Below are 20319 nucleotides of genomic sequence, written 5' to 3' on the forward strand. Positions count from 1 at the left end.
CACTAGTCTAAAATAAGAGTACCCTGAGATCAGGATTGAGAAAGGCTGGTCTAAAATAAGCACTGAAAAATACCAGCCATTAAATGTAAACTAAAAGCACGACACCACAATGTAATTAAAAAAATAACAACCGTGTGTTACAGTGAACCTGAGTGAAATCCTCGATTCCACATGTATTTGCATATTGCTCGCTTTTCTCACGCAGAAAAGCTAACGCACAAGCAGCACAGTTCCACACCTTCACTTCATGGAAGTTGAGATTCCACATTCCAGACTCCGCATGTTGTGTATGGAACAAACTGCAGCAGCACACTGGGAGTCTCTGCTCTACATCACAGGACAACGCGGCCAGATTTTGCAGTCAGCCGTCGACACAAGACACCAGCTGGCCAGCCATAATCGCCCCTGATGCGCCGATGAAATATTTTGGTAACGGAAGTCCGCGCTGGACACTGAGAGCATGGTGTGACAGTGTCAGTGCGAGGAGAGGAAGGTTCTCTACAGTAACCGCCCCTTCCACGCTGAGATGAAGGATAGCCAACATTTAGAAAGTGTGGGCATTTAAGCCGGCAGCTCCTGGACGCCCCTCACACTCAACATGAGCACCGGCGTGGAGCGACTGTTTGACGAGCTCGGGCACTTCAGAAGGTACGTTCATGCGCTGTCTGTGTGTAGTAGAGGGAATGAGGAGTACAGGAGTAGAACACAGGGCAGTAAGGTCTGGAGGTCTGGCCCCTCTCCAGTGAACTTTGATAAATCGGCGCGGGCACTGAGCTCCTGTTTACGGTCACCTGCTTCATTAAGATCTGCTGAGAGTTTATTCAGTCGTAACAAAACCCCCTGAATGAATAGTGAACAGTGTAGAATGAGCTGCACAGCGTGGAAGAAACTCCTACAGTGTTCATTTGTGTCTGGTTGGATTTATATATACACTCTTTAAAAAGCTGGTTCTTTAGTGAAGTAAAGTGAAATGGTTCTCCGGATTAATGAATGTATGTATCAATAAATGGCTTTTAAACCATGGTAAAACAAAACAATTTCTGTGAGGGAGCTTTTAGAGGCATTAATTGCTTCAGATGTTTGGTTCCTATCACCTCCACTGTGAACTGTTTCTGTAGAATGGATCATTTCACATCAAACCACACTGAATAACTTTGTTTGCGTCTTAACGTTTGATTTATGTATATATTTTGAAAAATCAATTAAATTACTCTTTCAGATGATTAAAAATGAATAATAAGCATGAAATAAAAAAACAACAACAGATCTTAGATATTTACAAGGATTATCTATTTATCCTCAAGGCATTTATTGAGACAGTAATAAGGTAAATATATTCAAAAGCATCATTTATAGGCTACTTTCTATTGGGAGGTGTATCTCCAAATCCCTAACCTCTAAATTTCAACTTTTAAAAGTAATGTTTACATTTTTTAAAGATCTTTGTTTCCCAAAGTCAGAGTGTAACCTTAAGAATTATCAATACCAAAACCTCTTTTCTGCAGTTAAGTAATCTGTTTTGTGTTTTACTGAAAGTATTATGGTTTTATGTGTGTACAACTGTTCAAAGCTTTGAGTTATGCTCAAAATTGTCACTACCAAAACAGTCTAGCTACAATTGTCACTACCAAAACAGTCACTTTACCATAGGTTTTGATTGTTTTAATGTGACAAAATGGAATGTTTAATCATTAGTTTTAATAAAATGAACATAATTAAGGAAAAGTGTCAATGTGTTTTCAGCTCTGACTTTGGACCAGTTTGGTAGAACCATGCATAGAGTTAATTCCCCGGTATGTAGTTGTTTTTGTTTGTAATTGCTTTAGTATTTATGAAACTATTTTCCCTGATCTAAATGAATCAAGTACTAATTCTTTTTCATTCTTAAATATTAAATAATGTTCCAGAAATGTTCATTAATGGCCCAGGTAATGCATGTTGACAGTCAGAACAAAACCTTATATCTCCGAAGGTAACTTTACAGGAGAAGCAAAAAACATGCTTAACTTTGCGTGGAAGTCAATGGAACAAGATTTTTTTCCAGGTAGTCCTGGAGCTTTTCCACTGATCTGTTCATCATGTAAAATACAATGTAAACAACAGGTGTTTTCAAGTTATGTAAAAAAAAAGTTGGAGATACAAGGTTTTGTTCTGACAGCGACAATGTATTCCTCTAGGGCTAAAGGATTAATTGTTTTTATGCCAAAATTGGGTAACACTTTATATGGAGTGGTCGTTTGTAGATGATTAATAAACTCTTAACAGTTTATCAGTAAAACAACAACATATCAGTGAAGTAGCAGTAGTGCAGCACCTGAATACATTGACGTCAATATCTTGTAGATGTTTTGTTGATACATTACTTACATTAAGCAGATGTATTGTTAATGTGCTACGTCCATTACGCAAAACCTAACCCTAACCCTGGCCCTAATCCTAACCCTGACCTTAACCTCAACCTCAACCTCAAACCAAAACCTAATTCTAACATGTTTTGACATGGTACTGAAAGTCTGTTGAGTGTTTGTCTCCCAAAATTGCAATTTCAAAGGGTGTAATTTTCGAACCACAAGAGCTATGATTTTAATTACAGCCTCCATTATTCACAACACCGTCTTATGTTTTAAGTGGGGAAATTTAATCTATTCATGTGCTACTAGAGTTTTAAACTGATCAAAAATAACTAACCATCTGGCACAGTACAAAAATTTAATTTTCTGCACTTCTTGGCCAAAAAAATAAGGATGGAACTGAATTTATAGAAAATAATAATAATATTAGTCTTCACAGTATTGATCAGCCCTGTACTCCTCCTCTCCCAGGTTCCAGGCGTGCCTGTACTTCGCCGCTGTTTTCCAGGCCACCTCTTGTGGAATTCACTACCTGGCCTCTGTGTTCCTGGTGGAGACGCCGAAATTCCTCTGTGATGCACCTTGGAATGTCACAAATGTCCTGTACGGGAACCACTCTGGAACCTCTCTGGAAGACATCTGGTCATTCTACAAGCCCGGGAAGGGGCCGGTGGTGGTGCAGACGGTCAATGGAGAGCAGTGGGAACTCAGCCCCTGTCGCAAAGTACAGCGCCATGACCCGGTCAACTTTCGCTACGAGTTCCACGGCAACAGGTCTGTGGAGTCGTGTGGTAATTATGTGTTCGACCACAGCCAGGTGAAGCAGAGCATAGTAACCGACTGGGACCTGGTGTGTGAGAAGGAATGGCTGGCCAAGCTTTCGCAGCCAACTTTTATGCTGGGGGTCCTGATCGGGGCGCTGGTGTTTGGAGACCTCGCTGATAGGTATGCTTGGTGTGTGTGTGCATTTATGTGTCCAATGAAAAGGCCTAGACCTGCTTATACTAGTGTACTAGTTACTAGTTACACTAGTGTGCTGCATCTTAATAATAATTACAATAATCTATTCAGTTTAGCTTAGCAAGCAATGTATTTCATTAACAGTAGGCTACAGTTGGCAAGCAACAAAATAGTCAAAGAATACTCCAATGTTTTTTAATTTTTGATGCATTAAAAAAGAATTCCATTGATGTGGATGACCGCCCAATGACAGCTGGGATAGGCTCCAGCACCCCACTCAGAAGGATAGCGGTTTAGATGTATGTATGTATGTATGTATGTATGATGTGGATGCTCATATCAGGTATTTTATAACAGCCAAATCAGATTTTACTATTAGAACTGTCTGTTTTTGGGGCATTTTTAGCTGGGTAGTGTCACTAGACCCATGCACATACATATATTACAGATAATATGATTCATTTGAATGTGAGATAGATATAACTATTTTCTCATTCACCATTTCTCTCTTTCTCTAGGGTTGGCCGACGACCCATTCTGATGGCTACCAGCTTGTGCCAGTTTGTGTTTGGCATCACTGTGGCATTTACAGGAAACTATTACTTTTTCGTGGTGATGCGTTTCCTTCTTGCAATGGTAAGTGTGTCAGCCTTTGTTGTTGTAGTGTTTATTCTCAATGGTACATCTTTTAGTTATTCCATGATTATTCTCCAGTACGTATGTAGTGAACGTTGAATGTGTTAGTGAGTGAACCCTTCCAAACACAGAGACAGTTTTCACTTAAAGTCAACGAACTATTTGAGTACATGAAGTTTCCTTCTTGAGCAGGAAGCTAGGACTAAAACATAAACTGTAGGCCTTTTTTCTGAAATTGTCTTGAAAAGTTTAGTGAAGCATCAGTTGAACAATTAGAGCCAGCGGAAATGATGTATGTAGTCTTTATTGGGTCAGTGGATTCATCAAAATAGCATAAAGAGCGCAGATTTGACAGCCTTTAGTGACGTACAGACTACTCTGCGTCTGATTCATGAAACCTTCGTACAACACGGAAACAAGTGGGGATTTAAGCATAAATGGTTAACTAGCCTCAGTGCATGAAATCAAGCACCAGCCTACCAGCACTTCATTTACGTGAAGCACACCCTAATTCATAAATGTATAAAATAAAATGACAGCATTCAGTGGCTCGTGAGCCAATGGTCAGTGTGCTCGTAGGCCCAGTGTGCTCGTAGTTTGAGGTCGAGCACTTTATAGTTTTAAAATTAGAACTGGATGACTGGAAATAAAATTTGAAATAAAGAAAAACAGTAAGTTAGCTATAATGTAGAATGAAGTGATTTTGTAGTGTGAATATTTTCCTTGAACAAAATTAAATTCTGTATTAATGCGGTTCTTCCACACCAGCTGTGTTTTGTATTTTTATTTTTTGTGCAGTGTCAGTAGGATAAAACAAAAGCACAGTGTAATATGTCTTTAAATGCAACATGGAATAGTTGCATGTAAAATAAGTACATCTACATTTGTACTAGATTGCTATGTGCACAAATTATTAGTATTATTGTTATTTTCCATTTTATTCTCATTGTTGGTATTATAGATGAGACTGATAATAGTTTTGTCAGTTTGCCACAAATAAAGCATTTTCTTTTTTGGGGTTGATAAACGATTACGCTCACCAGAGGTGAGTTTGATCATACAAATACAGCAAAGATGAAACCTAAGAATAACAAAACTGTCTGTGAAATTTGCGTGCGCTCATTTTACTGTTTGATTTGACCATACACAAGTTTGATGAATAAGGCCTGATGTGTCCTAAAGTCAAGCTATATGAAAGACATGTGAAGTAAATGTGAGCACCCGTGTTACCTCACCTAAGTCATAGTTGTGACTGTTCACATGCTTACATCTCCATTTACATACAAATGTGTCAGTACAGTCTTATTAAATTAAGAATAATAGACCCTTTTAAAGATTACATGTGCCAAATATTCAGAGTCTTTTATATAGACACATATGATTGGATAAAGTTCAAACAAGGGCTGCTACACAACCTGCGCTGGTTCATGTTTATGTATTTCACTGGAAAAGGACCCATTTTTATATACGTCAGTTGACTTTGCTACAGAAATGCTTGGTTCGGTCCACTGAATACTTTTATTGGCTCCGCATCCGGACCGTGGTCTTAAGAGTTAACGACCTCTGACCTATACCTATTTCGTATTTATACTCATTTTGTCCACTTCCCTTATAGGAGCACTCTATACTTCTACAGACAGTAGTTCATTGGTTTCTCTGTATAATTTGTTAGCCCCCTGTCTCTTAGAGAGTAGTATTAATTATACACAAAGCATTTAAAGCAAATATATTCTATATTCATTATTCATGCTTGTTCTTAGACATCATTTGCATGCTTGTGGTCTATCTGCAAGTACTGACAGCGTGACTCTGGGACTGTAACCAGCCCCACTTCACCCAGACAGACAGGTTTTTAACCAGGAACAGCCCTGTAGGCTTTCCCTTTAATTCAGAATATTTTAATTCTGCAGCAGCTGTTTTTTGACTGTTTTATCAGCCTAGTTTTTCAGTTTTCAAAAAGCATCAGCTGTTGATCATTTTAATTGACTGGCTACATTGTTCAAAAGCAGGGAAACTGACAGGGGTTTTGAATGATGTTTACTGTGATTGGCTGTTTCTTTTTACATAAATTACGGAAAAGGACAACTTGGTTTTCCTTGGTTTTCAGTTACAGATTTGTGTGGGTTTTAGAGAGTGAAGTAGAAGTTAAGTAATAAGTAATTACTTTAAGAAATAATACAATTCCATTACTGTTTGCAATAAGTAATTAGTAATTACTAATAGATTCCTCATGTTACTGCAATGAAAATGAAAAACTTTGTACCAAGACTGGCATGTACTTGTATTATGTATATATGTATTTTATTTTTTTTTATAAGTTAAATTTGAATTTGTATTTTTGTAACATAATATGACTGGAGTTTTAATTGTAATCTACCAAGCAATCAGGCTGTTTTTTTTAAATAGTATGTTTATAAGAAAAACATAACACAACTAAATAGGGGAGAATTTTGTGTAAAAATCGGAAACAAAAGGAAGAAGAAGAATTAAAAAAGAATGAAGAAAACATGTGGTTGTTTTCCTTCTTCCTCACTGCCTATCACTTGCCCTTCTACCCTTCTCCCTCTCTCTGATCTCTCTCTCCCTGTTGGCAGGTGTCGAGTGGCTATCTGGTCGTTGTCTTTGTCTATGTTACGGAGTTTACAGGGAATAAGGTGCGTACATGGACCTCCATGCACGTGCACGCATCCTTTGCGGTGGGCATCATGGTGGTGGCTCTGGTGGGGTATCTCGTGCGCGTCTGGTGGCTCTACCAGATCATCCTGACCCTTAGCACCTGTCCATTCCTGCTCTACTGCTGGAAGTTCCCCGAGACGCCCTTCTATCTGATCGCTAAAGGACGGCATCAGGAAGCACAGGAGCTGCTGGACACCATCGCCCACTTCAACGGTCTGGAGCCCAAACTCAAGGTAGAACTTGCGCAAACAGACTGCTCCAAGTCCTTTGTGATGGCTTTCTTTGGCATATTAAGTATGAAAGTGTAATTTCTAGAAATACTTCTTTGCTTTAAATGTCCTTAATTTTATTCATTTTTGCTCATCCATCTATAATTGCATCAAATCTGGCCCATTAGTAATTATAAAGGCTTGTTTACTATCAGGGTTCAAGGGGAATTCCACTGATTTCTGAGAATTTCTTCTTAACTCAATTGTTGACATGTAAAAAGGTCATTCAGAGTGGTTTGATGTGAAATGGTGCATTGTAGCGAACCTTAGCAACACAGATTTACAGTGGTGGTGATGGTGTCTACACTGAAAAGATAACCATTTAATTTACTTTCCAAAAGCAACAGTGAACATGTCTTCTGAGTTCTTATATGTAATGCTTACAATGGTGAAATCCTGGCAAAGATTTTATTTGCATACTATTTTTACCTTATAAAGCACTCTATGTAGTGTGTTTTAGGCTAGGAGCTTATCTCAAAACTACTGTGAAATAATATGTCAGGCATCAGGCAGCGTATTCCTAACAAGTTCCTGTAATAACTTTCTGCGAGGGAGCTGTTACAGGCTGATGTCTGGTGCCTGTCACCACCACTGTTAGCAATTCTGACTTGGTAAGTTTCTCTAAAACAGAACATTTCAAACCACACTGAAAGACTTTACATTCTGATTATTGAATTATGCAGACATTTTGAACTGAAGGTACACTGGCCCTGAGTAAAGCCCTGCAACTAAAGTGGGAGAGCTACTGCTGTAATCTGTAGACAGGTGTGCCTGCCAATGTTTTCCCATACTATCCAAGTTGATTCTGTGGTGTGTGGGGGCATTTACACTCCCTTTCGTGGTGCAGTTTCATGATGGAGCAACAACTGTGCAAATGACAGTGAGATATAGCTTATTTGTGTGGAGAATAGGCAATAAGACAAGAGTTACAAATACATGATATGTACAGTAATAAACTTTTCAAATTAGTTATTTCTTCTTGTTACAGTGAGATATGTTTTACTATTTGAATTGTTCAACCATATGGGATGACAGAGGATTGGATGTTGTTGCTATAATAGTGTGATTTAATATAATATGAACTACACATGCTTGTTTTTGGTTGATTTTGACTGCTACACTGGGTGACTCAAAGCCACGTGGCAAGGCAGCATTGATGAAACTGTGAGTCGTGGAGTGCAGCCAACACTATCACCTTACCACTGAGAGCTGGTGGGATATCTTGCCATCTGTGGAGTTCATTATGGTGCTAATGTGGTTTTACAGTATAGCATAGACCTCTGAACTATGGCTCAGCTGTTTGAGTTTAGATTAGATTTTTGATATTGTCGATCATGGCACAAACAACTCTGTGCAGGAAAAGTCTATAAAAAGTCTATAGAAAAATCCACTCTGTCTAAGACATCTGGGAAAGTTTTTGCCCAGCAGTTCTGCATTTTTTAAAATCAGCATAACAAGCACGAATTGTTTCATCCTGGCTTTCAGAAACATCATAGTACAGAGTCAGTGCTGCCTAAAACAGTCAATGATTGCCTGGTTGCTTTGGATTTTGTAAATGTGTCTCTTCTGGTGCTGCTGGATTTGAGTGCAGCTTTGATAATGTTGAAATGAACAAGCTTAAAAACAGTTGTTTAAGACAGACTGAATCTTGTCTAAGATGCTCTGGTCTCTAAGTGGCTTCTTTCACTAAAACACAGCTACTGGGTAGTTTTCCAGACAAAGAAAAAAGCATTATGGTGTTCCCCAAGGCTATGTTTTAGGGCCCTTTGTGTTCTCCCTTTATTTCCAGCCCCAGGACACATAATTCATCCTTGAGATCCTTGAGTAACACTTGTAAAGGTGTAACACTGTATGCTAGATTAGTATTTATGTCCCATATAAGTAACATTTCAAAGACTACACATTATCACTACCTGTAAAAGATGCTGAGAAATTAGTTCTCATTAAGATTAGTTTAGTTAGTATTAGCTAGTTTCATAACGTCTAGATTAGACTTTTATAATGTACTGATTGGTGGCTCTGCTTTCCTCCAGTTAGTTCAGAATGCAACAGCCTGTGTGCTTACCAGGAAAAGAAAGTCTTATTTAGTTTACACTGGCTTCCTGTTTAGTTCTGCACCAACTGTAAGCTCTTGCTTATGACATTTAAAGCCCTTAATGGCCTAGCTCCAGCATATTTTGCCAGTCTCTTAAAGTGTTATAGCCCGTATAGACCACTGCTTGGCTGAAACAGGCTTACTGTGCCCATGATCAGTTATAGCTCAGTTAATGAAAAATATTTTCCTTACATAGCTCCTAAATTCTGGGATAGCAGTCCAGTGAATATTAGAAGTGCAATATTCATAGCTGTTTTTAAATGCAGATTAAGCTAGTTCAGATAAATTTCTAGTATACTGGGTCTTTTTATTCTGCTATTATTTCATAGACCATGGTATTTAATCTTTCTAATGTTTTACTCAGCTTCATGTGCAAAGCACTTTCAGACTTTGTAAAATCATAAAGTGCTACATAAATAAAAATGTAATATTGCTAAAAACAGTTGTACTGAAATAATTTAATTGAATGGCTGAGATATCATAGATTTATACTCCTACATATTAATACTTTATTTTTGAGCTAGTGTTTTATTCTCTTTGTGGTATAGGTATCAGACTTGTTGGAGGACAGTGGGAAGGCCTTGTTGAAGGACACGCAGAAGGATGAAAGCAGGCTGGAAGAACCAGAGAAGAAGCTGAGTCTCCTGGACATGTTTGGTAGCTGGAAGATGGCCGGCCGCAGCGCCACCTGCTGGGCAATCTGGTTCATCGGTTCACTAGGCTACTATGTGTTCAGCCTGGGTTCTGTTAACCTGGGAGGAAACCAGTATGTCAACCTCTTCCTTGCTGGTAAGAAGGCTGTGTTTTGAATGCTCTGATAATTAGGAAGACATTACAATGCCTTTGTAAAATGAATTTCTATTGACTCAAACATAGGCGGATATTGTAAAAGTAAGTCTGTAAGTCATGAATTAAGCCTGTTTACAGAAATTGTCTCTTAAATGTCTCAGCCCATGCGTTTGGGCTTAAATACACAAATTGCCTCATCGGCCTTTATGCTGAGACTCCACAAACACACCTACATTGCAGAATGTCAGTGTTGTTGCTTAAAGTTATGGGGTAGAGAGGCTAAAGTTCATCCAAAGGACACAGTTCTTAGTATTTCATCACCAAAGTTTGTACTCTAAGTTGACTACGTGGTATGATTGGCAGGTGCCGTTGAGCTGCCCTCTTACCTGATTGGCTGCTTTGCGATGGACAGAGTGGGCAGGAGAAGGACCTGTGCTCCGGCGCTGCTGCTGAGTGGAGTAGCCTGCATGCTTATAATCGTAGTGCCTCAGGTACAAGTGCATTTCTTTTTGTTTGTATGTGTTTAACAATATAGCAAAAATACATCACAACACAAAGACATTTTCAAAATACATGATATGTATCACAATATTGACTTTTTTTATGGTTTTTCTATGGGCTGACATCAAATCAGCTAATTATTATGCAGTTTACACATTCACTGTACACTGGTTACTTACAGGTTTTGTGTAACTGACCGTTTACAAAATTATGTTTGATGCTTCTCGGTCAGTCACAAATGTTTCTAAATGTTTCTTACTCTGTCAAGCAAAAGAAAAATTTTGACAGAACTCCTTAAAACAAACCTGTGGTGAAAACAGCAGTGGTAGTAAATTAGTCTGTATTATTAATCTAAGAAAAGGCGGAAAGTGGTGGGAGTTACTGAAAGAGCCTTACATACTAATCTAACTCACTAGTTAGCTTTTCTTAACTTAGCTGCTGAAATATAGCTTGATAAATCAGTCAGATTGACATTAAACTGCATAGTACAGCACTCAAATTTGTGATTCAAATTTCTTGCCCCATATTCACAAAGTAGGAGTGCTGATCTAGGATCTGTTTCTGTTGGTAAAGTCATAGTAAATAAGAAGTTTAGAGAATCTAGTTTTATTCACTTCAAATTGGCCTACACGTTTTAGTCTGTTAGCACAAGTGTTGCACATGCTACCAGTTAGATTGAGCTGAATGTTTGACAGACGTAGCAGTAGGGCTAGGAGTCTATCCCAAAAAGAATCAGTTGATCGATTCCAGTCAGTGGAGTTGACTTCAAAGCTTTGGACTCCACACAGGGACATTCACCCACATGCACATGGAATGTGGGATATTCTGCTGTCACTCACTAGATGTTCTTTTTGAAAAATGCATTATTCCACAGCTCACACATGGATAGTCCAGCAGTGCTTTATGAAGTAAAATGTAATATTTCTAACAAAAATTGGTTTACAATCAAACAACATTGCCAAAAAAAACATCTACCCACCTGAAAGAGTTGACAGAGGAGAATCAGTTTAGTCAGCTGAGTTAGCTAATGTTAGCTCTCCAATATTGCTTGCTATGGTCAAATATAATTAATGATATGTATTTTTTATATTTATATTTACATTCAACTTTATTGTCATTGTGCAGAGTACAGGTACAGAGCCAATGAAATGCAGTTAGCATATAACCAGAGGTGCAAAATACAGTATTATTTGCATATAAAGTGCAAAAGGATGATATATATTGTGGTAAAAAATATAGTTTTCACCCACCGCTAGAGCGCTTTGCGGTCAGATGTGGAGTAGAGATGCAGTACGGCAACTGCTCCACATCTGACTGCAAAGCACTTGGGTCACAGGTGTCCATTTTTTCTGTGTCTTGGTTTTGGAAAAATGTTTATTGGGTGGAATGGACTCTTACAATCCATTCCATCAATTCCTGTGACTTGGAATTGGAGGTGACTCCAGAATTTCTGGAATCAAACAGCCCTACGTAGCAACACTAACTAAGGGAGGTGGAACTTCTCAAACAGTCGATTGGTCTAAATCTGCATTTATGATACATGCAGTTCTAGAATACAGTCGACAGCCATGGTATAATAAGAAAAGGATATTGTGATAGAATCACTATAATGTTAACATGCATCTAATTACTCATCCCTATTGTCCAGAGATGTCTTAATTTATTTAGTTCCACCAGTCTGTGTGTGTATATGTGTGTGTGTTTGTGTTCAAAGCTCGAGAACGCTGTGCTTACGTCTGTTTTTGTTGGACAGACACCAAAACACTAATGGCAGATCAAAACTCCTAAACAGCGAAGAACTTTGTCCCCTCAAACCCTTAAGTAAAGGCACACAGCATATTAGATAAAGAGGGACACTAAAACAGAGCGAAGGTGGTCTGCCGAGGAAATAGAAAGAACGACAAACACTCGTCCATGAACTTCCTGACCGGTGGTGTGTGTTTACACTAGCATGTCACTCTGTTCTCGGTCAGGACACTGAGCGCACCAAGTAGTAGTTCTCAGTAGTTCTGGATGCTAGTTCATAAAAACGCTTTAACTTGAATGAGAGGCCAATCACATGCCATATGTTTGTTGATAATTTGATTGAACATTATGAAATTGTTCGAAGATAAGTGCAGGTAGTCTTAGTCAGTTGGAAGAATAATTAACTTCATTGTCAGAAAAAAGGTACATTTTTGTCCTCTAAGGTAGAAACTAACATCTGAGACATTGTTCTATGACAGTTTTGAGACACGATACTTTCCAATTCAAGTTACGGGAGAGATGTACATTCAGGGCATTTAAGACAAAATAGTCCCCAAATGAAACATTTAGATTTATCACTATTTTACCATCATTAACAATGCATATAAATACTCTGAAAGACACAAAGCGGTTCATTGGTCGTTTTGGAGAGAAAAATAAAATTGCTATATTTATGATAAAGACCACTATTTCCTATCACCATCACTGTAAAAGAAATCCAAAGGTCTGTAAATTCCTCTATGACACATGATTTCACATCAGAGCACTCAGAATCACTTTGTTTACATCTCAATGATTCTGAAAAATCAGTAAGGGTGTCTTAAGATTTCTTGTTAGGTTAATTATAGTTTTACTGCCACCAATGCATTGTTTGTACAACACTTTTCTAATTGATGTTGCCATCCAGTACGGTCATCTAAAAAGAGAGGAATATGAATTTAGTCTGTGTATTACCTTTAAAGGCCCTGACTCCGTCTCACTGTCTTGCTATTGTGTCTGTAATCATTCCTCAGCTAGTTATTATCCTCAGTGTAGCAACAGCAGTGCAAACAGTAACTCACTTAACATGTTGCATCATGTTTCATGTTTCATGCCTACAGCCTGAAATGCTAACTTACAGTCTGAAGCACTTGGTTAGTCTAGTGCCGAGTCAGCCATGCTTTAAAGCCTTAAAAATATCTCTGTGATAAGTTGGATGGTAGCTGTCTGGCATAATGTGAATCAAACCAACCTTGATGTGTCATGTAATTCTCTTTATTCACATTAGAGGAACAGCTTGACTAAACATGCTAAAATGACTAACAATTAATGGAAGAGGGCAGTCCAACTATTTTTGCAAATGATATGTATCAGGGGCTGTAAACAAGAAAGAATAGTAGCAGCCCTAAAACAGAGTCTTGTGGGACACCATAGTACACTTTTATGTGTTTGGAAGATTCCCCATAACACTAACTATTAACTGTTTGTTTTAATCCCTACTGGTGATGGTCCACTTTTGTTTATCATAATCAACATGCACATTTTGTGGGAACTTTTTAAGGCCTTCCCTGAAGACCCTCACTCAGCAAAGCTATCAGAAACCTTACACAACAGCTGTGCACTGAAAGGGATATTAATTCTCTCTCTCTCTCTCTCTCTCTCTCTCTCTCTCTCTCTCTCTCTCTCTCTCTTTCTTTCTTTCTTCACTGCAGGACATTGAGTTCTTGGCTATCATCCTCAGTATGACAGGGAAGTTTGCCATCGCCATTGCATTTGGCCTGATTTATTTGTACACCTGTGAGTTGTACCCCACAGTCATCAGGTATGAAAAGTACAAAGCATATGCATTATAATGTGTATTTAGAGTAAAGCGCAATATTAGATGGCAAGTATGCAATGTCTTTGCAGGTCACTAGCGGTGGGCAGTGGTAGTATGATGTGTCGGGTTGGGAGTGTGGTGGCTCCTTTTTGTGTCTACCTTGCTGACATCTGGATGTACCTGCCTCAGGTATACACACCACACTGCAGCCATCTGTTTTTCAGATTAAACACATGGTACTTGACACTGAAGAAAGTTTATCAGTTATACTTTACCTGAATTCAAATCTCATTTCTGAACTATGATTAATGCCACTCATGATCAATTACTGAACAAATATGTTGTATATGACCTGAAGTATGAACTATGAAATATACTGAATAGGTAACTGACCTGTTGTAATGGCAGTCCTGTCCTTGAGAAACTGCCCTATTCACGCTCCTTAAACAATGTGATCTTTCAAAAGAATCATTCGACAAATTTTACAAAACATTGGCAAAGGTTTTATTCAATCCAAAGAGATATTAATTAAACTTACCTTGCCTTACAGCTACGGCAGCTATTCCTGAATAAATTATCCTCAAACTTCATGAGGCTAATCATTTGTGCGTTTTTCTATTTGTCTCTCCCTTTTGCTGTCAAAGAGTAGCTTGAGTTGTTGTTCAAGAAAATGAGCAGATTAACTTCAGCCACGCTGCAGAAGCCAGTGGTGTAGGCTATGCTGATGAGTTAGTTAGCTAGCAATGTTAAAACAGCTAAAGCTTGTGAACCTTCTGCATAGCCTGTCAGCCAGATGTTTATCTCAAAACGCACAATATGGCCAAAAATTTGTGGACCATATGTACACCTATATTAGCTTGCTGGACATCCCATTCCAAAACTTTGGGCGTTGATATCGAGTTGCTCTCCCTTTCCAGCTATAACAGCCTCCACACTTCTGGAAAGACTTTCCCCAAGATTTTAAAGTGCATTTGGATGAGAAGGTCTGGCTCGCAGTAGACATTCCAATTCATCCCAAAGATGTTAAGTGAGGTTGAGCTTAGGGTCCTGTGCAGGCTACTCGAGTTACTCCACGCCAAACTGGACCTAGTGTTGTGCTCATGGGACTGGAAAGGGCCTTCACCAAAGTGTTGCTGCAAAGTTGGAAGCAAATAATTGTGTAAAATGTCTTTGTATGTTGTAGTACTAACTTTACTTTTCACTGGAACTAAGGGGCCCAAACCCTGAACAAACAGCCCCAGACCATTATCCCTCCTCCACTGTACTGTTGGCACAGTGCATTCCAGTATGTAACGTTCTCCTGGCGTCTGCCAAACTCAGATACGTACGCCCCAGCTACAAACACAGCTCTTCAGTATCCCCCATTCCTGCTGCCAGCGTTCGTCCATGAAGATTGCAGTGCTATATATGCACTTGAAATAATACACATTATTGATGAGTGTGGCTGAAACACCTAAACTCAATAATTAGGAGGGGTGTCCACATACATTTTACTATATAACATACTACAACCAATAAACCTAAAATGCAACTTCTAACATCCCTGCAAAATAAACCTTTGAAATTAATAGCACAATCCAAAGAGTTGTGTACTACATTTTCATAATACATTAAATGGGATTTTTGCAAACGTTCTGTAAAGCTTGTCCAACCTAGCAACAGTATTTGTAAAAGAACATGGATAGGTAGCTCAGTTATCTCGGTTACAGAAACATTTACAAGTAAAGGAGCAATATCATTTATGAATTGAGATGTTTTAGCAATAATCTAATGAATTCTGTGTGACATTTACCTCTATATCTCTTTCTCTATTCAGCTTATTGTGGGGATCCTAGCCTTCATTATTGGAGTTCTGACCTTGTTCCTGCCAGAGACACTGGGGGAACCCCTCACCTCCACCCTGGAGGAAGCCAATGCTCTGGGTACCAAACCTAGCAAGAAAAAGACAAAAGAGGATGGGGTGCAGATGAACCTGACTGACAGCAAAGTTTGAGGCACGAAGAGAGAGACTGGAATAATACAGATAGTACTCTTCAGCACCCAACTGTTGGAAGCTCATGTAGGAACTTTGATAGAGCTTTACAGTTAACAAGTCATTTTGGTTGAATACTTTATATCAACGCAGGATTGAGGATAAAAAGCAAAAAAATTAAGCCATACTAAAAATGAAGAACAGCTATAAAAGACTTCTTTGTTGTTTGGATGCAGTGATGTCTGCATTTTGAGGTTTCGTTTGGAAATTTTAAATATATAATTGACCTGGAGGTCAGCCATGATGGCTGGCATTAGTATTTTGGCAATATTTGCTTTTGGACTCTCTGTAAATGAACTTCCTGATGGCTTTAGAATGGTTCATTATAAGTTTATTGTTGAAAGTATGTGGTTGATAGAGGATTATAAGCTGCCTTAGTATAACTTGACCTTTGTTTGGTTTTTACTTTGTCTACTTGGAGTTGTTATGCCATTTGTACTGACACTTGAGTACAGAAGGGAGATGTAACAAGTAGGTATTTGTGACAATGTTCAAAATGAATATTCATGGTAGTTGCCATTTTTATGTGATTGTAATTATACACTGCAAAGACCAATAGTAATTTGTATGACTCAAAGTATTATTTTCTTTTCTTATATTTATTTGTTTGTTTGTTTACCATCATGGTACAGCCATGTATTATTTGAACTGTTTGACTAAACACTGGAATCCAACCTTTCTAGCATTTGTTATTTATTCTACATCCTTGTCTATGCAGGCATGACCAATTCCTCCAAACAAAGCTCCCACACACTGGAACAAATTTAACTCAGTATATCCAGTCATGTAATCCTCATATTATGTTGAGATTCCCTTCATTTCCTCATTATTTGGGATCCAAGAGATGCTGTAAGTGTAAAAATGCTAATAATAATTTGACAATTAAGCTGTTTTTTACCTTCACATTTTTGTTTTCTTTTTACATGAACTCCGAGAACTAGGAGTATACAGCACATAGCCTATTAAAATGTGTAGTGTTTCTGGTTATTTTCATACATGATATTCAAATGGTTTTGAAATATTTGTTATGTAAAATGTTTGAGAGCTGCTGGCTCATGTGGGGTGTGGCCCTTATGATAAAAAAAATGGTCCCATCCACTTTTGGTTAATTCCACTGTCAGTTCCTAATTATGTTAATTGTTACTGACCCCTGAGCCATTCAGTTTAGCTCATGAAGGCCTAACCAATTAAATAAGAATAAAAAATTACAGACACATATTTTTTGTATTTCACAAAAAAATTATTAGGCTTCTATGAAGGCTTGGAAGGCCCAGATACACTGCCATCCAGCCAGAATGGGCTTTTTATTGTTCATCCTTTTGATCCTTAATTCAAAATATTAACAAAAATCTACACTTTGTTTGAAGTACAATGAATAAAAGAGAAAAAATAAATCATCATGAAATAAATATTTTTCTCAAATCTATTATGCCATGCTGTTAGCACCCCTTCATTTAATAGTTTGTGCCCTTTGCCAAGACAACAGCTCTGAGTTTTCTCTTATAACACATGGAGAAAACATGGTAAGGGATCTGAGATCATTCCTCCCTACAGAACCCCTCCAGAACCTTCAGATTCTGAGGTCCACACTTTAGGTCAATAGACTGGGATGAAAAACCTTGATTCTTTGATAAGTAAACCATTTCTGTATTGATTTTGAGGTGTGTTTTGAATCATTGTCCTGATCCAAAATCATCCAAACATGGCCTAGTTTAAGCTTTCTTGCTGAGACAGTCAGGTTTAGATGTAATATCTGCTGTTACTTGTTGGAGCCCAACACACTATATATCCAAACAAGTTGTCCAGGCCCTTTGGGAAAAAACAGCCCCACAATCACAGATCCACCACCATACTTCACAATAGGCATGAGGTACTTTTCTGCATGGCTATCTTTGTGTCCATGCCAAACTCAACTCTGATGTTTGTTGCCTGAAAACTCTATTTTGGTCTCATCTGACCATAGAATATGGTCCCACTGCAAGTTCCAGTAACATTAGCAAACTGTAGGAGTTTTTGGTTCATGACAACAGAGCCTCTCCCCTTCCAGCAAACATATTGGTGGCGTTTGATTGTAGTTTGTGAGACGTTCTAACTAATTTCTGACTTTCTGACCTATGTCATTTCTGCAGTTCCCCAACTGTGATTCTTGAAGTTTCTTTGTCCACTCAAACCATCCTCCTCACTGTGCATGTGGTCAGTATAGACATATGACCTCTTCCCAGCAGTTTCTTAACATCTCCAGTCACTGAAGCTTCTTAATTATTGCCCTGATAGTGTAAAAAGGCATTTTCAACTGTTTAGTTATTTTCTTGTAGCTATTTCCTGATTAGTGTAGCTTGACAATCTTTTGTTGCACATCACTGCTGTATTCTCTGGTCTTTCTCATAGTGATGGATGACTGATGAGGTAATCTGGCCTGTGTGTCACCTCATATTTATACCCCAGTGAACCAGAACATCATGGCTGATGATTTAAGCATTCCTAATCAATCAGGTGAACTATAAAACTTACATAAAAAATAATATTTCACTCATATAAATTTCTAAGGGTGCCAACAATTGTGGCATACAGATTTGAGAAAAATATTTATTTCTTGCTCATTGTGCTGTAAATAAGAAATAAAAAAGTATTTTTAAAAAAGGCCTTTTTGGGTAAATAGACAGAGAAATGGATAGATAGACAGAGAAATGGACAGATGGACTGGCCCACACAGAGGCCTGATCTCAACCCCATCAAACACCTTTGTGATGAACTAGAACGGAGATTGCTAGCCAGGCCCTCTCATCCAACACCAGTGTCTAAACTCACAAATGCTCTTATGGATGAATGGGCAAAAATTCCCACAGACAAAATCTTGTAGAAAGCTTCCCAGAAGAGTGGAAGTTACTCCATCTCTTTCTCTATAGCTCCATCTATTTATCTGTAGCTTCACTGAGAAGTACTGCTGATGTACTCACTTGAACTGTCTCACTTGTCTGTCTGAAACTCTTGGAACCGTGGCATAAGTTTATAGATGTATTGCTCCTATATGCCAGATCAGTGAACTGGCTTTTCCCTTTGGGTGTGAGTACATAGTTTGAATAGTGTACAAGCCAAACTGTCTTGCTGTTCACATGCAAATCATGTACTTCAGTACTTTATGTTACTAAACTGGAAAACTTGTAGAACCTGATCTGAGAACTTGAACGCTCTTTTAAAAATAGCTCTACAATGTTTTTTTTAAAGACAGTGGTTCTATAGAGAACTATGAACACTTAAAGAAATATTTGCATGCTTAAAGAGTTCTTTGCATGGCGAAATTATACTTCAGACTGATGAAGAATGTGCTGTGTATGGTTCTGTACTTGAAAATAGTTCTGAATAGCACCAAAAATGGTTCTTCTATTGTTACAGTGTCAAGTTTGTAATAATAGCACAACGCTTTTTAGTGCTAAACAGAGCTCTTTTCAATAAGGTTCTATATAGAACCATACAGAACACATTTTTCATCGATCTAATGAAGCACTTCACCATGTAAGAAACCATAGGAATAAATATTTTTCTCAAGATATGAATGCACTGATGCCCAAGACATTGTTTTACAATAGTTTTGAGAAGTTTTCAGCATTTTTGCCTTCCTTCCTGCTGGCTCTCACGGCTGTCACTGGGGGCCAGGGGACGGGCGCAGGGTACATATGGCTAATGAGAAAAGGATTTAAAGTGTATTATAGTGACAAAATAATTTAAACCTTCTTTATTTGTATATTGTTTAACCACTTTGGCCTTCGGGCCAATTACAAACTTTACCTGTTGCCCCCCTATAAAAGCTTACATGCAAATGTTTGGGTGTCCCTGGTCAAATGTAAGCTTGATCATTTTTAGGGGTGTCCAGTCATTGTGTTACCTTATTTCCACTTGAAAATCAACATAATATGTAATTTGACTGGAGGTTTCGAACTTTTGCATTCAACTGTGTCTCACTTTATTAGTGCCCGCCCTATTCCAGTAGCATGTGTTTGCTTACATGGTGGTTTGGGTTATTGCTAGCGGCCTTTGCACACAAATAGGCCTGGCAGGACTTGTGGAAAGCTGCACCTTAACTCCAATATGATCCCTGCCACACACACGTAAACAAACATCAGAGACTCCTAACAGGATGAGGGTCTAGCTGGCCCAAATTAAATATTACGTTAAATGAGACGGACACAAAAACTGTGAGAAAGAGAAAATGCAAAAGACAGGAATCTGAGCTTGGACACTGACTGTTAGAGGCCAGCAAAGCTAAAACTGGTAGAGTAAACCACATAACTTAAGTCCATAAGCAGACTAACTGTTGAGATGAAATGGTGTGTATGAGAAAGAGAGTAGTGTGTGTGTGTGTGTGTGTGTGTGTGTGAGAGAGAGAGAGAGAGTTTGGCCTCTATGTCACACTGTAAGCACACGGCCTAAAATAGAGCATGGGTAGGTGGGCAGAGGGAGGACAGGCT

At 38.4% G+C, this 20319-nt stretch overlaps 1 protein-coding gene across 1 annotated transcript; it reads left to right on the top strand.

Annotated features, from left to right (window-relative positions):
* Positions 1-265: 265 nt before the first annotated feature.
* On the top strand, positions 266-16527 carry slc22a16 (solute carrier family 22 member 16). Its single transcript, XM_036582300.1, has 9 exons — positions 266-648; positions 2823-3296; positions 3830-3947; positions 6542-6856; positions 9536-9776; positions 10140-10267; positions 13715-13824; positions 13911-14010; positions 15638-16527. Exons 1-9 carry the CDS (start codon positions 599-601, stop codon positions 15812-15814), a joined length of 1713 nt encoding a protein of 570 aa, XP_036438193.1. The 5' UTR covers positions 266-598; the 3' UTR covers positions 15815-16527.
* Positions 16528-20319: the final 3792 nt, after the last annotated feature.

Source organism: Colossoma macropomum, unplaced genomic scaffold (assembly GCF_904425465.1).
Source record: "Colossoma macropomum unplaced genomic scaffold, Colossoma_macropomum, whole genome shotgun sequence".
NCBI lineage: Eukaryota > Metazoa > Chordata > Actinopteri > Characiformes > Serrasalmidae > Colossoma > Colossoma macropomum.